The sequence below is a fragment of the Dasypus novemcinctus genome, chromosome 6 (assembly GCF_030445035.2).
Source record: "Dasypus novemcinctus isolate mDasNov1 chromosome 6, mDasNov1.1.hap2, whole genome shotgun sequence".
Taxonomy (NCBI): Eukaryota; Metazoa; Chordata; class Mammalia; order Cingulata; family Dasypodidae; genus Dasypus; species Dasypus novemcinctus.
In genome coordinates this window covers 110379080-110402671 of record NC_080678.1, presented here as the reverse complement: position 1 = coordinate 110402671, position 23592 = coordinate 110379080, and the positions used below count along the sequence as shown (strand labels likewise).

The 23592-nt window shown below is 46.4% G+C and overlaps 1 protein-coding gene across 1 annotated transcript in view; it reads right to left on the bottom strand.

The window, feature by feature from the left end:
• LOC131278931 (FERM and PDZ domain-containing protein 2-like) overlaps positions 1-7587 on the bottom strand; it is a 38046-nt gene extending 30459 nt beyond the window's left edge. Inside the window, 4 exon segments of the mRNA XM_058299566.1 lie at positions 3049-3165; positions 3244-3350; positions 4030-4126; positions 7512-7587. Coding sequence (XP_058155549.1) covers positions 3049-3165; positions 3244-3350; positions 4030-4126; positions 7512-7587 — 397 coding nt within the window.
• Positions 7588-23592: the final 16005 nt, after the last annotated feature.

The following is a 23592-nucleotide window of genomic DNA, read 5'->3' as shown; positions in this document are numbered from 1 at the left end:
TAACCCGACTATGAAAACACCAGATCAGAGGAGAGAACATCAACTCCTCCTTATTAAGCTCCTGCCAGGTACAAATCCTAGATCTATATGCCTTCCCATCTTCTCATAGTCCCATGAGGAAGGTGTTATCCCAATTCAAACTTGAGAAAACAAAGCCAAAAGGATTAAGTCACTGGCCTAAGTCCCCGCAGGCAGTACGTGGCAGTGCTCTTAAATCCAGCCTCTCTGGATTTTGAGCACTCAGCAGCATCTCCAACCTGTAGGGCTCTTTCTGGGGTACTTGGTAATAACCAAACTAGGATACAGCCTGGGTGACTGATCCCTGTGTACCCCACATCTAACCCTTGACCTGGCAAAGAACAGAGGAAAGAACATGAAGTCATGAATTAAAAAGTGAATCCTTGAGCAAGGCATTTAAGAATGGTGACCTCAATTTCCTTACACTAAATAGAAGTAATATAGCAACTACCTGTTGGGTTTTGGTAAGGATTAGGGAGACGGTAGATAGATGATAGATAGATAGATAGATAGATAGATAGATAGATAGATAGGTAGATAGGTAGATAGATAGATAGATAGATACATAGATACATAGATAGATACATAGATAGATAGATAGATACATAGATAGATACATAGATAGATAGAATGATAAAGGTATGTATGTGTGGATGGATGGAAGTATGGATGGATGGATGGATGGATGTACAGATGGATGAGAGAGAGGGATATAGAAAGATGATAGATATACAGATGATGGATGGATAGATAATAGATGATAGAATTATGTATGTATATATGGTAGAATGATAAGTGGGTGTATGGATGGATGATAGGTAGATAATAGAATGATAAATGAAAGGGTGAATGGATAGGTAGAATGATAAATGGATACATAGATGAGGGATGGATAGATAGATAATAAATATATGTACATATGGATGGATGGATGATAGAATGATAAATGGATGTATAGATGAATGACAGAGAGAGATAGGGATATTGATAGATGATAGATGGATGGATGGATGGGTAGATAGATGATAGAGTGCTTAGTCCATTGTAGAGCCTCAATAAATGTATTCACTGTTAATATTAGGTGCTCAATATATGTATGTGGGAAGAAGGAATAGTAGATTTCTTTAGAGTGGGACATACAAACACACAAGTAGATTTACTATATTCAAAACAGACTCATTAGCCCTGAGAGATGTGCCCACGCTCACATGTTGAATGGATTTGATTAGGAGTTATTCCAATCTAAAGGTATTCAGTAAGGAGCTGTGGAGCCACCATTGTCTAATGCTGTATTCCTGGCCGTTTCCTTCAAATGTCCTCTTGTCCTTGTCCCTAGCAATATGGTAAGCACTGGGCCTTTTCTTCCACAACCTCCCAAGAGACTGTGGGGGACTTGTGATGGGTTGAAAAGCCAACTTTGCAATTGGTGCCCTGACTAAAAGTAAGACAAGCTAGGAGACCTTTTGCAGGTGATTAAAACTCACTTTACCATAGACCTTGGTGGCTGCTCCTGATAGGAATGTTATCAGTCTGGCCCTGACTTCCCACAAGACTGGCTGCCCCAACAGCAAAAAATGTCCTGGTGGTCCATCTGTGCCCATAGATCCAGCCAGCATCACCGTGGAAATGCCTTCCTGTGGCTACGGGAATGCAGGTCATGGCTGTGGAAGGAACTCAAACTCTGATGAAGGAAGGATGCCAACAGGTGGCTGAGGTCCCCCAGAGAAAAGACATGTAATTCCTAGCCATCATGGGGAACCCATTGTCCAAAATTCTTCTGAAACTAGTGGCTTGAGGATCACAGACTTTGGGTACTGGTTTTTGACAACCCCCATCACAACAGGCCATCCTTGAACTACTCTGAATTGAGAAACATCAGCTGCATTCTATTTCCTGACAACAAATTGGATCATTTGGCTGCGCCTCTCGGTCCCACTTTCATGGGAAATACTGGGAGGGAGACAATATTGCGGGAAGAACAGTAATCATGTTGGGAAACCTAACAGAGACCATAAAAGGAAGGTTGGTGTTTGCAGAAGTCCCAGGGCAGGCTCAGGCCCCTGGGTGAGAGGCCACTGCTGGGACCCAGGACAGCCTCCTGACACCCTCCCATGGCTTCCAGGCCACGACAGCCAGACACCTGGGAATGCCATCAGGGGGCTGCATGTCTGTGAGAGCACAAGAGCATGCATGGTTCCTGGGGGGCAAGGCAAAATGGGGTGCCTGTGTGTGGACTCTAGACAAGGGTGGATGATGTGACATGAGGCTTTCCTGCACATAAGAGGAATTTGTGCAATGCCACATCCCTGGAGTGGGAGGGAGAAATCCATGTGCCTGAATTTGCAGGCAGCCTGCACTTAAATTCTAGAACTGTTCAACCAAATAGCAGTGGTGGTCCCAGGCAATTGGGGGTGGGGGCATTAACCTCCCCCATTATCTCCATCAATCCCTGAAAAACTGCCCCAAATAAACATAATAATATTATTATTCATTACAAACAATTGTTGCTTTCTCATTCTTATCTAAAGGATGAATAAAAGCATCTTTTTAAAAAATTCACTCTTTTGGTTGATCTATAAAATGTCTGGCTGATCTGTAACAGGGGCACCAAAAAAGAAGAGCCTGCATGCTATGTGAATTCAACTTCAGAACAGCTTCCCAGGCCTCTTTGCCCTGCCTAAGCCCCTCCTAGGAAGACATCCTGGTGCAGCCACTTCCAAAAAGGACTTCAGGTACAATAAGGATGTCCTCCCTGACATGCATGGAAAAGTGGGCAGGAAAAGAAAACAACCAATGGGTGGGCCCAGCTGTGAACTGGGTACACCATACCCTTTCAACAGAACAAGCCAAGGCAGAAGCCAAGTGTATTGATTTGTGCCCCCTGCATTGCTTCTTTGCAAGCCACTAACTACTGCAAGGACAGCAATGCAGAAGACCCCCCAGGGACACAGAGACCCAGTGCCCATGGCGATCATGTGTTCCTAGACATCGAGGTGGCCCTTCTGCCTCCCTAACCTGGCTCAGATGTACCTTTCAGCTGAGAAACCATTAATTCTAGGTTGCCCGGAGAGTTCTGGACCATTCTAACAGCTATGTTGAATGCGAAGCCCTCCAGGCCGATGTGATTCAAGGCCACTATCTGCCCTCCTGGAAGAAGAAGGCATCTCAATAAGAAAGGGCAGTTCCTTAAAGCAGCATCCCTGGCTGTGTACGAAGCAGATATACCTGGTTTCATCTTTCCAGCTCTTTCTGCTAGTTCACCAGGTATAATAGAAGAGATGAAGATTCCAGAGTTCACTGTGCTCACATCTTCTCCTTCATTCATGACAAAACTATAATCCAAGACAGTGTTTCTTGTTAAGAGGATATGTAATAATTTGGTAGCTCGGAGATGTTGGGTCATCAGCCAGTAAGTGCCATAGCTGATATTTGCACACACGTGTCTAATTCTCAAGAAGCTCTTTTTCCTCTGCCCCAACACATGGAGAAAACTAGATAAGCAACCATGAGGGCAAGCACAGCCAAAGCTAGGAAGGCGACTCACCCAGGTGTGCTCAATTCTGCTCCAGGAGCTCATCAGAAACTAGAAAGAGTTGATTTTTCAACCCAGCACCTTGTCTCAGTTTCTCATTTTTTGTGTGGTTTTAAAGATCTTCAAAGGTGGTAACAAGAGATGAGAAGATTGGTTATTCTTCTCTATCCCTAAGAAGCTAACTATACTATAGAAAGGCTGTTAAAAGGCATTAGGGGGAAAGAAAGCCTTTGCCAATCTTGCACTTAGATTCTCAAGATATGCACCCAAAGGCTTATGGAGGCTGAAAGGCAAACTTTAACCTTAAAATCTCATTGATCTTGGGGGAAACTGAAAGGGAGGAAAAGCAGAAGTGACCCCTGAAGAAGGCAAACTGGGAGAGGAAGGACAGGAAGGTAGAATAGAAAGTCAAAAGGGACAAGTGCCCGCCCTGCCCAGGTGTAAAGATGGAACCTCACCCAAGGGCAGCCGGGAGCTGCTTACCAAAGCCACAGCATGGGTCATGCTTCAGTGTCATGCAAATGATTTCCTGATCCAGTTCTGCTGGAAAGCTCTTTGTCCTGTTGTTTTGTGAGCCTAGAGATGGAATCAAAGCAATACATGTGCTTTCCCCAAAATTATTTGGGACCTAATACAAAAAGAGAGAATGGTACTTGACAAAGTGAAAACAAACTCTGAGAGCAAACTGAGTTTAAATTTAGTCTCCTGACAGTGCTGGGAACAGATCATTGAACACACAGTTCTGGCTAGCCTTACTGGATCAGTGTGAGGGACTTCGGGGTCTAAGAGCAGAGGTTGGAGCAGGGTGGGCTCTCCAGGGGTGCTGGCCTGGAAAGGGTGGTTTCCTGACTTACTATAGCTTTTGTTTTCTGCATTGGACTTGGACCAACCACAGAAGGTGAGCAGAGAGGTGCCTGTCTGCCAGTGAAAATCAAATGGGGAGCTCAGGATGGACAGCAAAGCCTTCCCTCCTTCACTTCTACTAATCGGGGGTGACACCAGCCAGCAGCCAGCCAGGGCACCCTGGAGCACTTCCCCCTCAGAGGAGTCCTTGGGGAGTGGCAGGCAGGCTGAGGCAGGGAGTTGGCATGCCTGTGCTGACAGAGCACATGGAGAAATGCCCAGGGGGTTCCCTCACAGCGGAGCTTTCTGCACCTCTCCTTCCTCCAGGTGCCACGGTGGATGCTCAGAGGCAGTTCATGATTAAGAGGTGCCCGGTGGCCTGCCAGATCCAACCCACATATAAATAGTTCTTCTCCTTAAGGAGTGTCTTTGTCCTTGCCCTTCATTGGAAACTTGCCGGAGGATGTCGGAGACAGGGACGGTTGTCTACTCCACATGTTTGCTGGTGAACCCTGGTGGAGAAGAGTCCAACCCCAGCCCCTTGGATCTGCAGGAGGAGCCGCAGCCCTAAGGGATGCCACGCTTTCCTACTCATGCCCCTACCCCCTCGCCCCTCCTCCTTCAGGGGCCAGAGCACTGGGGTTCTCTCAGCCAAAGCTCTAACACATCTCAGAGCCACTTGCCAAGCCAAAGGCAGACGTTGACTGTGAGAGCACTTCCCAACTCTAAGTCGCTTTGAAAATAATTTAAAAAAAAAAAAAAGAAAGATTATGGACATTATTTGGGAAGCAGCCTGAAATGGCAGTGAGGGATTTAAAGCAAGCCTCGGGAGTAAGGTTTCCTTTACCCCAAATGGATCCTGCGGCCTGGTCGGTATCAGTGCACACGTTCAGAGCTGGCGGCCCACAGAGAGGGGTGGAAGTCCTTGGCTTCTGGATTGAACAGGTGCTCTGAAGCTGTCCCCGGCCAGTGGAGGGGCTGCAGAAAGCAACCCAACAAGACAAGGAGAGGCAAGATGAGACAAGGCCAGGTAAGGCAAGGGAGGAGATGCTCTTGGCATTTCAGATGGAGGCCTGGGGAAGGCCGCCCAGGCCCCGTCCTCTGGCAGGTGAGAAGATCAGCTCCGGCTATCAGGAGTCCATTGGGAAGGACAGCTCTAGGGTCTTACTTCCCAGCTGAGCTCACCCCCAGCCCCATCCCCACCAAGGAGCCAGGCTTGTGAGGACAGCCATGTAGAACACTCCAGAAGAATCCAGCTGCCTCCTGCACAGTGTCAAGAGTCCTCCATCTATACCACAGGAAGCAGAAGAACCATTTGGTTAAGCCCTGCCCAAATTTCTGAGCCACAAAAGCATGATCAGAGTAACTAAATGGTTGTCATTTAAGCCGCTTGTTTGAGGCTAGTTTGTTACTCAGCATTAGAGACTCCAACAGTTTTGTCTCATTATTAGTGATTTCATTTGCAGCCAGTAGCAATGCATATTTGCACCTATAGAATTTAGGCCATAATTTTCCAAGAATAACTTTAAGATATCTGTGCATTGAGGGTCAACTGAATCACCCAAGCCCTATTGCCAAAACAGATGCAGAACTTTTCCTGAAGAAATGGTTCAGAGAGCCGTCTTCATTGGTCACCTGCTGCCTGTGAATCCAGACTACCTATATAACTTGTAGGGCTCTAGGCTCTTTTTTAACATTACAGATCATCATGTTATAGTGTAAAGTTGTGTTTATGAGCTCATTATTTTCTTGTATAAATTCAATAACAAGTAGTACGCTGATAGGTGAGATAGCATAGTGCAAATATTTGGGACACAGGGTCTGGAGTTCACTGCATGGGTTCAAATCCCAACCCCTCAGTTTCCTCCTCCATGCAGTGGTTAATACAACAGAAGCAGATTCACAGGGATCCTAGGGTCCAATTAGTAGGTGGTGTACAGAAGTGACTAGAACCATACCCAGCTCATGATAAGACCAAAAAGACTTAATGCAACTCATTCGTTTCTTCCTCTTCAATTGCATAGCACCACCTAGTTCTTTTTTCACCAAAAGATAGGGGTAAGGTAGTAGGGGTGATGGGATGCAGTGCTTGTTTGTGTTGAGCATAAAACAACTCCCAGCCTTCACTAAAGCTCTGCAGAGTGAGTTGACAGTTGGCTACCCCAGTGATTTATACCTTCCCTAGACATCAGACCCCCTTTAAACAATTCCTTCAGGTGCTGATCACCCCAGCATGCCAAACACATGGGCGCTTGGGGCCCAGGTGCGACGGCTTGCTCGGTCGGTAGAGGTGGGGTCTGGCTGCAGACGAGGGGTTGGTCCCACTTGGGACGAGGGGTCGGTCCGGCAGCAGACGAGGGGTCGGTCTCACAGGGGTTGCGCGGTTCGGCTGACGGGGTCGCCCAGCAAAGCCGGCGACAAAGGGGTCGCCCGGAGAAGCAGGCGACGAACTGGGGACAAGGGAGGCCAGGCCCTTGTCGGGGGCTCTCAGGACTGGAGGGCGCATGGCAGAAGAACTACCGCGGAGACAAGGTAAACACGCAAGTCCAACTTTATTGAGGGAGAGGCAACAGTTTTATAGGGGCTGGGGAAGGCTGATTGGTCGAAGCCATGCCCTGTTCTGATTGGTTGCCGGAGAAAGGTCAGTGGGCAGTACTGGACGGGGGAGGGGTGGTGGTTAGGGATTGGCTGTCGCTGTTGCTGGGGGAAGGGGCAGGGTTTAGGGATTGGTGGCTGCTGTTGCTGGGGTGGAGGGCAGACTGGAGTTTCCCGCCCACGCCTGGCTGTTGCTGCTGTCGGGGGAGGGAAAAGGGCAGACTGGATTTTTCCGCCCTGCACCTGCGCAGGGAGAAAGAAGAAGAAGGGTGCCGCCCCACAGGCATTGTGTGGCGCCATCCGGGAGGAGGGGCAGCCGCGGAAGCATGGCTGCCGAGAAGGGGAGACCCGAGGGCACTCTGCGCCCATGCCGAGCTCCCTTCAGGGGTGGCGGTGAGTCCGACCAGCCACCCTATTATGGGGGCAGCGGCTTGGCCTGCCACGGCCGCTCCCCCGCCAGGCCAGCAAACCACACTTCAGCCCGAGGGGTGACCGCACCCAGGCAACAGAGGCACAAACCCACCTGCCTCTGACTCCCTCCCCACCACTGTCCAGGTTGAAGGCGTCCAGGGATGTGCAGGGCCGGCCTCCCTCGGCATCTTCGAGCCCACGTGCAAACAGCGCATTTCCTGAGCTCAAGAGTCTCTGAATCCAACTCGCAGGCATGGGCCCCCCCAGGGGGGCAGCATTCACGCTGGCCATTTGCACAGACTTGCTGAGGTCTGGATTGGGGGAGGGAAAAGCAAACAAACACACATGGGGGAGGTCTGCTTCTGCTGTGCGGGGACAGCGACAGCCCACTCACGCCCCACTCCGCTCCCCCTTCCCTTCCCACTAGCTCATGGGACTCTTCTGATTGGCCCCGAGAATGCCCGTCCTCCTAACTAGCACGTGCCAGTACAGAGATCTCAGGGAGAGAAGGCAGAGGCACATGGCCGTCCTCCCCAGGAGCTGCGGGACTGGACGCGCGGGGCTACCCGAAGCCCTCATGGGAGTGAGGATCCCTCAGCTCCCCGCGGACGCCTGCATGGAAATGAACTGCGGCCACCCCTTCTGCTCCTCGCCTTTACAAAACCATCCTTGCAAACACTTCTCTGGGTGACAAATGAGGTTTCAAACCACTTGGGCTCCTGAGATGAGGCTCTGTCCTCTGGGACATAATCCTTGATAGCTACACGGCTCAGTGGGCCCATTGGTTGCCCTGGCAATGACATTTAAGCTGGGATTCCCATTTTTTCAAATACAAATACCTGCGAGATGTGTCAGGTCTCCCAGCTTGGACACGTTTGCCCTTTGTCCCTCCATGCCTAAAGGTTAACCAATGACCCCGGTGAATTCCTCAACTCAGTACGATAGATGCAGGGGACTCTTGCGATTCACTCTTCACATGATTAACATGAAGGAGAAATTGGGATTTGATTGATAGAACCCTTAAAATAACCAGACTTCACACCAAGCCAAGTTTGTTCTTCTAAAAAGAAAAACGATGATTATGGTTCGACCATCTGCTCCCTGCTGAGACAGAGCAGGAAGGAATGTTTGAGCACAAGGCGCTTAGGTAGCTCCAGTTTTCAGAGTGTGCAAGTGTGTGTGTGAGCATGTGTGTATATACATGAACATGTGTGTGAATGCGTGTGCGTGGTGCACGTGTGAGAATGTATGCACACATGTGTGCACATATATGCATGTGTATATGCATATACTTTTGTGTGTACGTGTACACATGGATGTGTGTGCAGTTGTGTGCATCAAACACACTGCAGCATCTACACTGCAAGGACTTCTGTGGGCATTAACCCCTCACACAGAAACGTCTCTTCCCTCCAGTGGTGTCCAGTTGGTTGCCAGGGCTTGCCCACTGAAAACTCTAGCCTTTAAAAAGCACTTCTGGAAAGGAGATTTGGCTCAACAGATAGGGCATCCACCTACCACATGGGAGGTGCAGGGTTCAAACCCAGGGCCTCCTGACCTGTGAAATGAGCTGGCCCATGCACAATGCTGATGCGCACAAGGAGTGCCCTGCCATGCATATGTAGGGGAGCCCCATGCACAAGGAGTGCACCCCGTAAGGAGAACCACCCAGCACAAAAAAAGCACAGCCTGCCCAGTTGTGGTGCTTCACACATGGAGAGCTGATGGGGCAAGATGATGCAACAAAATGAGACACAGATTCCGGGTGCCGCTGACACAAACGGACACAGAAGAACACAAAGCAAATGGCCACAGAGAGCAGACAACTGGTGGTGGTGGGGGGGGGCGGGCGTGGAAGGGGACAGAAATAAATTTTTAAAAAGTATTTAAAAATAAATAGATAAATAAATAAAAAGCACTTCTTGTGAGCTTTCTGCATGCACAAGGTCTTAGGGGATTGTGACTCAGGTAGGGTGGGTAAGCAGCAAGGCACAGAAGCGCAAGTCTGGGCGGTTATCTGCTTTGATTCATTTAATCCTCATGTGACCCCTCCATAGCTAGGGAATAATCTGCCCATTTTACAGATGTGCAAACATGAGGCTAACAGCACGTGAATAGCTCACTCAAGGATCCAAGGCTGGTGTGCTAGTTTGAGGCTTTTTTTGGTCCCCAGAAAATTATGTTCTTAAAGCTCATCCATTCCTGGGGCGTGCGCCTATGGTGGGGGGAACTTCTTTTGATTAGGTTGCCTCAGTACAGCATGACCCAGGGTGGGTCTTAATCCTCTTCCTGGAGTCCTTTATGAACAGGATGAAGAGAGAGAAACACGAGGAATTAGCCACAGGAACAGAGAGAGAAAGCCACGAGCGTGAGGAGCTGGAGCAACGAAGCTGGAAGGGAAGGGAGAGCTCAGCAGACGCCACCATGTGCCTGGCCACGTGGCAGAGGAGCCCAGGAGCAGCTGGTCTTTAGGAAGAGAGCATCGCCCGATGGGGCCTTTTTGTAGGTGTTTTCACAGCCTCAGAACTGTCAGCTAATAAATCCCCCAAACAGCTAGTGAGTGGTGATCCAGGAGTCACGCCCAGGCCTGCTGACTCCACAGAGGAGCTGAGGACACGAAGACCATGCCAGTAGCACAATGGGTCAGTTGGAGGCAAGTGCAGGTGGCCTGGGCCCAGAGGGACAGAAGGATGGGACCTGAAGCTCAGACGTGGGGGACAGTGATAGCCGCAGGGCCACTGTGGGGTGCTCTGGGCAGAGATGATGGTGCCGGGGCTCAGCTCGGAGATTTGGCTGGATGGGGTGAGGCTTTGCCTAGAGGTTGGGGGTACAAGAAGAAGGGGCTGTCCCTAGGGGAGGGGCATTCCCTGAGGTCATGGAGGAGGGAGAGGGAGGCTCTGTCCCCAACCAGGAGAGCAATCAGGAGACTGAGGCAGAAGCCCGGGGGTCAGATGGAGACTGGGGCGGGGGAGGACATGAGTGTGCTGGGGTCCTGCCTTCAACATCACCTCCTCTGCCCCAAGCAGGGCTCTGTAAGAGCTGAGGGGCGAGGGGTGGGCCAGGGGCTGCTGGTGCTGTCAGGCCTCCGGTGGGCATCGGTTGGGTGGGCAGTCAGAGCAGGCTCAGCTGGCAGGTACGAGAGCGGAGAAACAAGTAAAGGAGAGCTTGAGAATCCCTTCAGGAGTGGAAAGATGGGTCATCAAGGACACCCCAAAGCTGCCACCCAGCCGAAGGGAGTGGGCATTATCTGTTCACAGACCACGGGGGACTTGTGGCTGAGACATGGCACCCCGGAAGCAGCCCCCGAGTGTCTAGCTCAGCCTGGACTGCGAGGACCAAAGTCCAGGTGAGTCCCAGCTTTTCAAGGTGTGGGAGTCACAGGGGCTGAGGGGATGGGAGGCAGAGACCCCGGGCAGCCCCCTGAGCCCACAGCGTGCTGCAGCCACTCGACTCACAGGAGGGGCTTAAGGGACGCCCCCCCAAAAGGACCGAGAAAGACCGACAGGACCTGCTCTGCCCAGGGACAGAACCTGCCTAATTTATTCCAGAAATTACACCCTTGTCAAAGCTCGGTGGTTTTTCTCTCTCCCCAGGAATCCAAACAGAGCTATAAAGTAATATGCTTGTTGAGACAACTCACAGAAGAATGGCTAAGAAACCATTTAGAAAATGTTCAACTACTCAACCATCAGAGATGCAAAATAAAGCCACAGTAGCAAACCGTTTTCACCCATCAAATGAACAAAGATAAACATGGTAATATCTTTTCCAGCAAGGATGCAAGGAAGCAGGCTCGAGGATACTAGGCATGGGAATGGCACTCAGGAAATTAGGGCTCTTGAAAATTTCCATGCTCTTGTACCTGATAATGGCACTTCTGAGCTCGAGCTTAAAGAAACAATATAAGGCATAGAAAAACCTCTTTTCCAAGGAAGTGTATCTCAGTACACTGACAATATTGCAAAACCAAAAGTAAATGAAATATCTAAAAACAAGGAATGGTTAAGCACATGTTGAATTCCCACACAAATCATTCATTCATTCATTCATTCATTCATTCATTCATTCCCATTTGACACACGCCTGCTCCCTGCTGGGCTGTAAAGGCAGCAGGAGGTGGCCCTGTCTTCAAGGGACTCCCGGTCTGCTGTGGACTGAAGTTAGATGTATCGACCCATGCAAACGGCAGGCTACCGCAGGTCTACCCAAACAAGGGAGTGGTTGGCTCCGGCTGGCAAGGGAGTGTAGGACAGTCAATCAGGGAGGGCTTCCAGCGGGAGGCTGCCCTTGAACTTGGTCTTGAGGTGTCGGGCTGCTCTTGGAGGTCTGAGCCTGGAAGAAGGCAGGACCCATGCTGCAGGCAGAGGCACCTCTGAGCACCAAGGCGCAGAACCTGAGATGTCCACGTGGGGTCAGCAGCCTGCAGGCCGGCTGTGGTGCAGACAGAGAGCAGAGAGAGGGGTCAGGGGAAGACGTAAGTCAGGGCTGGGGCCGGACGGCGAGTCTTCCAGAGGCGTGGGCTGGTCTCTGCAGACAACCGAGAGCCACCGACAGACATTCAGCAGGGGAACGACACTACCGGACTGGTCTTTTCCAAGGCCACTCTGAAGACTGGGGCAAGGATGGACTGCAGGGGCCATGCCCACTAGGGAAGACCTGGGGAGGTGGGCTGGGAGGAGAGGGCGCAGGTCCAGACCCTCCCCATTTCCTACAGGGTGGTGGGGGGTCCCATTCAAACAAGGCCATCCTGGTGGAGGGAGGTGGTTGGAGCAGGTTGTGTGGCCACACTGAGCCTGAGGACAGCATGGGGCCACGAGACGGAGGTGACCAGTGCTCAGCTGGATGCGATCATTGAAAGTGGTGCCTACAGAGAGTTTCTAATATGAAGAAATCTTTTAAAACCCAGGAAAAATGGTCTAAAATAGTCCTTTGTGATGCAAATGTTAGATTCCTGAAGTCTCATGGTGGTAAAATCTGCTGCTTGGGAAAACAGTATATTATGAGCAAAATAGGCTTAGAAGGACTAATTGCCCAAGTGAGCCTGTGAAATCTTTATAAATATTTTACACTCCCTGAAATCAGGCTGTAAAAGCAATATTCATGGTCTTTTACCCATGGCACCTCGGCAGGGGCAGGTAAGTCAGGTATAATTAATTTACATTCATCATCCCCAACTCCCTAGAAACATCTTGGCACTGCCACCCTGTGGTTTCAATGAAATGCTCATGGATTTATCTGGTTCTGTGCAAATAGTCTGCCACCTAAGATCCTTTTTTCATTTTGTTTTCTGAGTTAGGTTCTGCAGCCAAATGCTCAGACCATGGGACCCAGTGGTAGAGCTCCCATGGGAGCTGGCACACCCGAGCAAGATCTCCGTGAGCCGGAACGGAGCCGCTGCTCCTGCTCTCACTGAGCACGGCCCGCAGACACCAACCTTGCAGCATGACACGCACCGTCCCCCTGGATGGAACCCTACATTATGAGAAGGGCAGAGCTGCTCAAATGAGGAAACTGAGGCTCAGAGAGGGGAAATGAGTCTCCCCGAGTGACGCGGCTCCTCAGCACCCCTGCATGAGTCTATTGGATTCTCGCATGCTCACGCACATCCAAATTACCTGGGTTTCTTTTAAAAGTGCAGGTGTTGGTTCAGTAGGTCTGGCACAGGCCTGAGAATCTGCATTCGAAGCAAGCTCCCAGTGATGCACATTCTGCAGGCCAGGGGAGCCCACAGCGACTATCAAGGGTGTCACCCGATGTGTTATATCATTCTCTTTTGTAACAGAAGAAGCCAAGCTTAGAGATGATGAGCTAAATGTGAGAACGCCGGCACGCAAAGCCTGGCTCCCTGGCCTGAATGTCCACCCTGGCAAGTGAAGAAGGGTTATATTGCAGGGGTGAAGGGAACAGGCAGTGCAATCAGAGAGGCACAGGTTCAAACCTCAGCCAGCGGGCACATTACTGGACTTCTCCGAGCTTCAGTCTGCTCATCCTTTAAGGGCCGGTACCTACCTCACCAGGCTGCTTGATAATTAAATGAGATAATTCATGCAAAGTACTTAGCACAACACCTGGGAAAAGGAGCAATCACAGTAGTAAACTGTTTCAAAGCACTTCTGAAGTGCTTAATAAATATGGACTACTTGCAGGGGTGGCACGATCATGTTTAAAGGACTCATCGCCTTCCTAGTTATACCAGTGATGCACACTCCTTGCAGAAAGTTTGATAAATACTGACCCATACAAAGGAGGGGAAGTGATTATGCCTGCATGCCCAGCTCACAAAGGCAACACAAAAAACCATTTGTAGGCAGTTCATTTCTGTCTTCTTTGTTTCTTAATTTCTAACCCATTAATATTAACCAAATTGATATCACAAGTCAATGGTACCTGTAAGGTCTAATACAGTGGCCACCTGTGCCCATTTAAATTTTACCATCATTTAATTAAAATGAAATAAAATTTAAAGTTCATTATCTCAATTGCACTAGCCATCTTCAAGTGTACAACAGTCTGAGATATGGGACATCACAGCTAAAGAACATTTCACCACTGCAGAAAGTTTCATCAGATACCGTCCCATGAGTCACCTTTCCTCACTTAACATTATGTCATGTACACTTTCACACGTCATCCTTCTCTGAAAACTGATTTCAATGTCTAAATTATGTATATGTGCTAAGATTTATTTAACTAGTCTTATAGTTTGGGACACTCGGTTTGCTCCCAAATGTCCACTGTTACAAATAATGCTCTATGGAACCTCCATAAGCATGAACTTTTGTGACCTGCAGATAAGTAACAACCCAGGTAAAATGACAGGGCCACAAGGACCTGGACATTTTTAAGGCTTTTGATATCTATTCCTAAGTGCTCTGGAAAGACTGTATCAACTGGCTCTCCCAGTGAGTGTCGTTGTTTATTTTAGCCCTTAGCCACCTGAGGGGGAACAAAACAAGAAAATCACATTTCATTTTAATCATGTTTCTTTCATTGTTAGGGAGATTTAAATCTTTTTAAGAGGTTTCCAGGTCAAGTGTATCTATAAAAATTGTTGTATGAAAAGCACACTTGCCGAAGCCCAGAGGAGCCTGCAGCATTTACTCACGGGCTACAGGCGGGGAGGCTGTCGGGAGCCCATCTGCATGGTAAACCCCTGCTGGGTAGAGCGGAGGTCCAGGAAGTGTTTACAGGTTCCGGCCGTAGCGGTGACATCATGTGCTTCTTCCCAGTGACACTACTCATGATGGACAACTTTTTTCGCTGGGTGACACAAAGATTTCCATGCATTGGCCATCCCTGAGCCCCAGGATCATGACTGTACAGTGTGAGACAAAGTACTAGACCCCTCAGCTCAACAGCAATGTAGGGGACCAAGAGGTTGGCAGCAGCTGGCATCTGCCTATGCCCAGCATTTTTTCTTAAATTAAAGGAAACCCTTCTTGGCACTTTGCCCATCATTCATCAATCAAATATTTGTTTATCGAGCAATGTACTGAGTGGAGTATTAGGAGAAAAGGTATAAAATGAGCCAGGTACACGTTTGGCCCTCTATTCCCCCTTGTAAGGTGTGAGCACAGCCTAGAAGGTATAGTTCCAAAAAGCGGTTAAATATACCTGTTGTTTTCATTACACAAATCCCAAGACGTTGAAGGCAAGACCTCAGCTAACAGTGGTTGACATATTCTACCACGTCTTGCTATTATGTGCCTGGCTCTACTCTACAGGCTTCATGGGAATGCAGTGCTCTGGCCTCAAAGAAAGAGGACGCTTCTATGACTAGCCTTGCCTACAGACCAGGAACAGACCAAGGCCCACAGGACACAGGGCAGCTGGGACTGAGGTCACATCGCTGGGAAACGCTTCTCACATTTCCTTCAAAGCCCACACACCAAGTGAGACTCTTTGTATAGCTCAGTGGGATGAGCTGCAGAGGACTGAGGGTTATCGATATGGAGGCTCAGAGGGAAAAATCCATTATTGTTTGTGATATACCATTCTAATAAGAAAAATGAAATGCCAGGTATTCATGGTGGCGATTGACTCACATCCTCCACCAAAGACATTCACATCTTGAACCATGTCCATGTGGCACGAGCCCATTTGTCAATAGCACCTTTTGAAGATGTTGTTCCTGGTTAGGGTAAAGACAAATTGAACCAGGGTGGGTCTTAATCCACATGACTGGCAGTCTTAGAAAGAAGGAAATTTGGATGCAGCCATGTGAAAGCCAGAAGTCTGAGGAAGCCACAGGAAGAAACCAGGGATGTTGCCATGTGACGGAGGACCGCCAGCACCAGAGAGCCACAGACTGCAGGAGAAGGCATGGCCTCGCCTGGTGGCCTTCCTGCCTCAAAACCATGAGATGATCAGTACCTGTGTCAGCCAACCCATGGTGTGCTATTTGTCATAGCAGCTAAGGCCGACTAAGACAAGTAGAGCTATTAGGTACAAATTCGTATGTAACTTCCAAATAAAATCTCTTCAGGTAGTTCAGTAAGAATCTCAAGCTTCCTCCAATGAAGCTGTCTTTATAAAGACAGATTTGGGGCTTAAAATGATCCCCTGCCACTCTTGGTCCACCTTTTTAAAGCTGATCTTCACAGCCACCATTTAAAAAAAAAAACAAAAAAAACACTGAAACTCTGCTTACATAAGTTAGATGGTAAACAAATGGATGTAGATGACTATTAGTTCCCTTTCCTCTGAAAAACTTTTATTTTCCACTAACCACATTTTAGATAAGTTGATCATTCTTCCAACTTCCTTTCCTTTATTTATTAAATCTTATTTTATTTTTATTTTTAAATAATGACATATTTTCTCAAGCATTCATAAATGCTACTCAATTGACCAGAGTAACTCTTAGTATTCAAATTATAAGTGCCTAAACCCCACTAGTCAATCATTGTAGCCACATTTTTCCAAAGCTGAAGATTTTCTGGAAATCCATAAATTTTGTCAATAAGCATTAATATTCATTCATAGTGCCTTGAAAAGTTTATATTAAGGTCATTCAGATGTCAAAAATGTCTGATAAGTAAACTGTTTTTTGAAGCTAATAACTCTTCTTTAAGAAATCTGAATTATTCAGACACACACAAATCATGTTTCTTTATGTTCAGAAACTCTTGACAAAACTCTCCTTTCGGACAGTAAATGCTCAAAGGTAAGAAACTGCACAGAATGATATTCTGATATTTTTTGACGTGAAGCCGAAAACAGACTTGGCTGCGGTGCTTCAATTTTATTTCTATTTTTCACCATGTGGATAACATCTTTTGATGGGAAATTCATATCTGCAGCCAAACTTTGACACAGAAGAGCTTCTCTGTGAGGAAAATGGCATGTAAGTTGAGGTGGGGATACTTTTACTTTGGATTCCAGCACTTTGTATGGCATGTGGCCACTTCAGCAACAGTTAATTTCTTGCTAACCATCTCAGAAATACACCTGGCACTTTTTGGACCCACTCCCCTGATGTCATGACACGAAGGTGGAGGCCAGAGGCCACATGAAATTGGCCTTGTCCTACAGTGACCAGCACAGAAAGGGTGTGAGGGATGGAGGAGAACAAGCCTCAACATGTGCAGAACCGGAAGCTGGACTGCAGAACTTTTTCAGTCACTGCAAATGAATACTCTTAATTCTGTTCTCAAAAACAGAACCCCATCAAAATGGAACTTCTGTCCTGTCAGGAATATATCCCATATATTTTCAACACCCCACACAAGACTTTTCTTCTTTGGATGGGATTCACTGAAATTGAGTTTATTAGAGTTTCCTGTTTGTAGCACAGAGCCCTGCTGCAAATCCATCTCTGTACGAATGTGCATGTTTTATCCATCCTAACTATCAATAATAAAAAGGGATTCCAACAAGCCAAGCTAGAAGAATCACTATGTTATTTTTATTATCCCTAGTGAAAATATTGTTTAAAAAATGTTATCCTATGACAGGTAATCAAAGAGAATGTCATCAAAAATTGGAAAGAAAAAAATTATTCCCGGGTTTTGGGGAGTAATTAAGATATTATTTTCTGGCTTTTATGATATTTGCTTTTAATAAGTTGTGTTATAGACCAGCGATATTGACCAGACTCAGACTTTGAATAAAAGTTCCAATTGAGAGCTTTATTAGCTGTACGGCGACTGTCTCGTCCTCCGCAAAGGAGAGAGCAGCCCCGAGTTTCAGGGAAGAGGTGTTTTCATAGCCTTTTAGGAGGGGGAGGGGGTTTACTAGTAAGTGAGCGAGCAAGCAGGCACAGAAGCGGAACACTGCGGTTAGCTGAAGGTAGCGTATCTATTTTTTTTCCTTTAAGAAAAGCCCCTTCTTGTGAGCAGCCCCATGTTATTTATTGACACTCTCCTTGGAGGCTGCCTTAAGTTATTTATTGACACTCTCCTTGGAGGCCGCTCTAAGTTATTTACACTCTTTTTAGGTGCAGCCCTAAGTTGTTTACACTCTTTTTTATGAGCAGTCCTAAGTGATTTATTTATCTGAAGGCACTTGCAATTCCTATTTCCTAATGTAGTCCTATTCCTATTTTCCCAATGTGGCCTTACCCTTACAGTTGTACGTTGTTGTGATTTTATTTTCTCATTCTAAGTAAATATTCACTTGCGCACCATGTTTTATGTTTGTAACTTTGTATATTTTTTCTTAAAAAGGGACCACAAAGCCTGTACCTGCCCCCACCTTCTGCTTTTCACTTCAGAGGTTTTAATTCCTCCTAATGACTAAGAACAATGACCACCAGGGGCTAAAATTCTATGTTGAAAATGGTTTTGATTGAATAACCTTGTCATCTGACCTGCTGCTAGTGTGGCTCCGGGTTGAATTCTTTGAACCTGGCAGCTTCCTCTATTCCCTTTGGAATTTGGCTGCAGGCTGCTCAGACCAGCCTCTGTAATTATTGGAAACATTCTGGCTTTTGTTATAAACTATTAAACTGAATACCGGCTTCCTGAGCTCATTATCAGATTTCTCAGCATTCCCCGTTCTCTGTTTATAGAAGCTTCTGGAATTCATGTCACATTCCATGTAAGATGTGTGTTTGCAGCAAGGGGCAGAGTCATTAATTCATATGATGATGTTCCCATAAAAATAAGGGGAGCAGATATGGCTCAAGCCGTTGAGCACCTGCTTCCCACACAGGAGGTCCTGGGTTCTGTTCCTGGTGCCTCCTAAAAACAAACAAGCAAACAGATGAAAATACCAACTCAGGGGAGCTGATGTGGCTCGGTGGTTGAGCACCAGCTTCCCCCATACGAGGTCTCAGATTCAATCCCCAGCCCCTGGTACCTCGAAAATAAGAAAAAGAAGAAGATCATGCCAAGGAAGAAAATGGCCTTCAGGGCACAGAAATCCTACCTGGTGACAAGGTAGTTTTAAGCCATCTTTGTTTTGTGAATCTGATGACTGCCCAGCTATAATTAAGAAACTGTCCCTGATAGTGGGGAAAACAATTTAAATATAAAATACTTACATAAGGGAACTGTAGAACTTTATGACTTTGCAAAATACCAGTTTTTCAAAATTACTTTCTTAGGTTATTGCATTTCTAAGAATATATTAAAATAAATGAGATTGGAAATTTTGAACAATTAAATATGCTGTCAATAAAACAGAACAATGAAATAGTATTGAATCAATTCAGTAATTAAAATTCTTCAAATATTCTTTTAATTGAATTAAAATAATTCCAATAAATAAAACTCCAAAAAAAATAACAAAATATAAATATCGTTTATATTTCAAGATGGTTAAAGTATAAGAAAAAATAAGTTCCCTGATAATATAAAGGCCACTTGAATGTTCTGACTTAATGAAATTATATTAAATTATTATGTATTTTAGATATAAACATTTTTTTCCTAAAGGCAAAAAAACATTTATTCTGAAACTACTTACTATTCCCTTCCTGGGTATGGGAAAGGAAAATTTAAAAGGAAAATGTTTCAAAACCACGAGACTCCACTCCATGTAGACAAGTGTGACCGTTATTTCCATGGGTCAGCTTGGCTAGGGGATGGTGTCTAGTTGTTGTGTCAAGCACGCACTGGCCTGATGGGTACTGTGAGGGCATTTATCAGATGAATTTGCATCTATAATGAGTTGATTGCATCTACAAGGGACTGCATCTACCATCAACAAAGGAGATTGCCTTCAGCAATGTGGGGACTCTCTTCATCCAGCCAGTTGGAGGTCTTAAAAGCTAGGGATGAGGATTTCAGAAATCAGAAAGAGGAACGTCAGCCTCTACTTCAGTCAGCCAGCTTCCCCTGGGGAGTTCAACTTCACCTTGGTCAGAGTTTCCTGTGTGCGGCCACCCTACAGAGCTGAGCCAATGCCTATAATACATCCCTTTATATATATCTGCTCAATTCTGCTTCTCTGGAGAACCTCATAAAAGCACCCTCTCCTCTCCCATCTCCCTCATTCTCCCATGCTCTGAACACTGATGTATTCCCCAGATTGAGAAAACTTTACCCAGAGGGAAAGAGTATCCCCTTAGGTGGGTGTGGGTGGGAGGGTGGGAGAATTAGAGAAGAAACAGCCTCCTGGGAACCTCTCCAACCCCCCTGCTGGACTTCTGAACCTCCCACCGGGCATCAGAATGTCGGTTCAGGGACAGGCTATCTGCACGCCGTGCATCTGGTAAGGGAAAGCTCACGTTCCCATTCTGCCTTGAAGGGGCAAGGGCTCAAAGGCAAGCGAGAAGCTTGCGTCCTTATCACCCGAGCCGCCCTCACGTGGGTGGAAGCCATCCCAATCTCACCACTGAAACTGCAAGGTTGCGATTCTGCTGGCATTTCTCACTTGGTAGACGATGATCCGCTTGGCACAGATCCCCAAGGCCATCTCCCGTCCCAGCCGCATCTTCTCTGGGAAAACTTGATGGACCAGCATGCCGTAGTCTGGTGCTGCTGAGCGAACTGCAGCAATACAAGGCCAAGATTTGGCAGAGGCAGGCACACAGGTTTAAAACGATGGGTTTCAAACTACTCCAAGAAAACACGTGCTTAGGTGTTCTGGGAGAAAACAGCAAGAAAAACAAAACAAGAGTAGGTTTGCCAGATAGGTTTAGGAAACACTGAGCTAAACAAATTTTCTTGCTACAGAATCTCTCCATGCATCTGACAGGGAATGTGCAGGGTGAATCTCCAAGTGCATTTTCCTATTTCCTACATTTTTAACCCAAGGAGTCTCTTTTTTCAAGAGTGTCTACTAAGGGCACCAGGCAAATGGTTATTATGGAAATGGTACAATAGAAAAACAGTATTCTGAGCAAGGTTTTAGAATTCAGACTCTTCTCAGCCATGGCAAGGTAATGGAGTCCTTTTTCCCACTTGTGTCAACTTAAGTCCACAGCAGTATTTTCTGCTTCCCTCCCCACACACAAACACATTACAGATGGAGAAACTGAGGCACAGGCCTAGAAAGTGATGTCCCAGATCATGAGCATGGCTGTTAGAGCAAGATGAGCCATAAGCACTCTGCAGAGAAAGTGACCAGTCCCCTTTGCCCCAAGATCTGTCCTCAATTTACCAAGTTAGAAGACTCTATTTTGTCAGGGTCTCCAGGGTCGTTCGGTGCTGGGGACTGCATCAGACCAACCGAATTCTTAAAAGAGATAAGAGTATAAACCTGATGCAAATGGCTTTTGTTTGAATGGTAGCCGAGGCTCTAGTGGGGGCTCCCCCATCTTCATATCCACCTGGAAGGCAAAATGGGGTTCTTATGGCTAAGAGACTTAAAATGGAGTCTGATCAGATATCATAAACCGCCAAGGTCTGCAAAACTATGAGCAGTGATGTTTCTGAGAACAACTGGACACCGGGAACCAACCGCACGGTGAAGAAATCAGTAACTGTGGACCTTAAAGGACATTCAGAAAGCCCCCAAACATCCACCGATCCTAATTCTTTACAAACAGCTTACATAATCTTCTTTTTCTTGAAAACTCCTTTCTTGAAAACCCCAAGGTGGGACACAGCTTGGGGTGCTCCCTGAATCTGTGCTCCCTGAATTGCAATTCTAAGACCCCCAATAAACTCTTTTGTTGCCTTGCAGCTCGGTCTGTAATTTCTCGGCCAACAGGTGACTGAGGACGGCCCCCTGCAAGGGTTATTTCATATAAGTGGAGTCATACAATATTGTCCTTTTCTGTCTGACATTTCACCCAACATATGTCTTCAAGTTTCATCCATGTTGCAGCATATATCAGAATTGCATTCATTTTTATGGCTGAATAATATTCCATTGTGTGTACAAATTTTTTTACCCATTCATCTGCTGAAGGACACTTGGGTTGCTTCTACTTTTTGGCTATTGTGAATAATGCTGCTATGAATATTGGTGCTCACATGTCTATTTGAGTCCTTGCTTTCAATTCTTTAGGGTCTATATTTAAGAGAGGAATTGTCAGTTCATATAGTAATTCTAGGTGTAATCTTTAAAAGAACCACCAAACTGCTAAATTGTTTTCCACAGCATTTCGTATGACCACCAGCAATGCACAAGAGATCCAGTTCCTCCATATCCTCATCAACTCTTACTACTGCCCATCTCTCTGATTAGTCATTCTTGTAGAGGTGCAGCAGTATCTCATTGTGGTTTTGATCTGCATTTCCCTCATAACTAATGACGGTGAGCATCTTTTTATGTGCTTATTAATCATGTGTATATCTTCTTTGGAGAAATGCCTATTCCTTTGCCCATTTTTTATTGGGCTGTTTTTTTTGTTGTTGTTGAGTTATAAGAGTTCTTTATATATTCTGTATATTAAATCTTTATTAGTCACATGATTCATAAATATTTTGTCCCATTCTGTGGGTAGGCTTTTCATTCTCTTGATCTTGTCTTTTGATGTACGAAAGTTTTAAATTTTAACAGAATCCAATTTCGCTTTTTTCCTTTTGTTGCTCATGTTTTCAGTAATGTATTTAAGAAACCACTGCCTAATCCAAGGTCTTGAAGATTTGCTACTATGTTTTCTTCTGAGAGTTTTATAGTTTTAGCTCTTAAAATTAGGTCTTTGATCCCCTCTGAGTTAACTTTCCTATTTGGTGTAAGGTAAGGGCTCTGCTTCATTCTCTTGCATGTAGATATTCTGTTTTCTCTATACCATTTGTTGAAGTCATTACACTTTTTAATGGTTTAGTATTAATTTATTTTTTAATTATAAAGAAGTATGACATTTTTCAGTATTCAGAGTCCCAAAATCCTTAAGCTTGCTAAGCATTTTGTATGTGGTATTTAATCTTCATGACAATCCTAAGAGATAGGGGAGCTATCTCTTTTCAGATGAGAAAATGAGGGACAGAATGGTTAAGTACCCACAAAAGGTCACACAGCTTTTAAGTGGTGGACTGGAAATGTGTGTCCCTTTGTGCCTGAGTCTTCTCTTTTAACTACTGAAACGCAGGATATCCAGAACATTTGGAGAGATAGGCAAACATAAGTAATGTCACCAAGGACATGCTCAATCTGAGAAAGCAAAATAGCATTGTCTGTGCCTGCACACCCTCTCGATTAAGGAATTTTCTGAGACGTCACTTCTTGTCCATCATGTGCTGCTATTGCTGGTGTACTTCTCAGAGACGCTGCATCTCCCCGTACTTCAGGGCATCTCACTACCATGCCCACTTCTCCCTACAGCTGGCAGCCAAGTTGGCACTGGAACCAGGCTCTCCTGGCTCCCAGCCTATATAGAACCTTGTACTGGAAACCATAGGGAACAAAATGGACTATTTCCAGATTGTCATCAAGAGTCACAAGAAGTCCTACCCTTTGACCCTATAATTCCACCTGGAGAATCTCCCCTAAGAAACTAGACTGAAAAATCTCAGCACCACCGTTCATAGGCTGTTCAACACAGGGTTGTTGACCACAGCTGAGGCTTTTGGGAGTGGGGGGGAGACTGGCTCTTGAGGGGAGAGTGATTTCCTCAAGCCTCTCCTGCCTTAAAAAGGCTTACCAGGTGACCCTTACAGAGGAGCTTACAGAGCATGGAGGGTCACCGGGGGAAGGCACAGTTGTGATGCTAAGTGTAGCACAGGGCTGGGGGAAGCAGGCTCCAACCAGTGTGATGCCAGTAGTGTAAAAACAAAACTCACCAACGGAAAAAATGTTTGTAACATTCCACAACCCCTGATTCTGTAGACAAAGGGTTCTGCGGTTGAAAAAGCCTG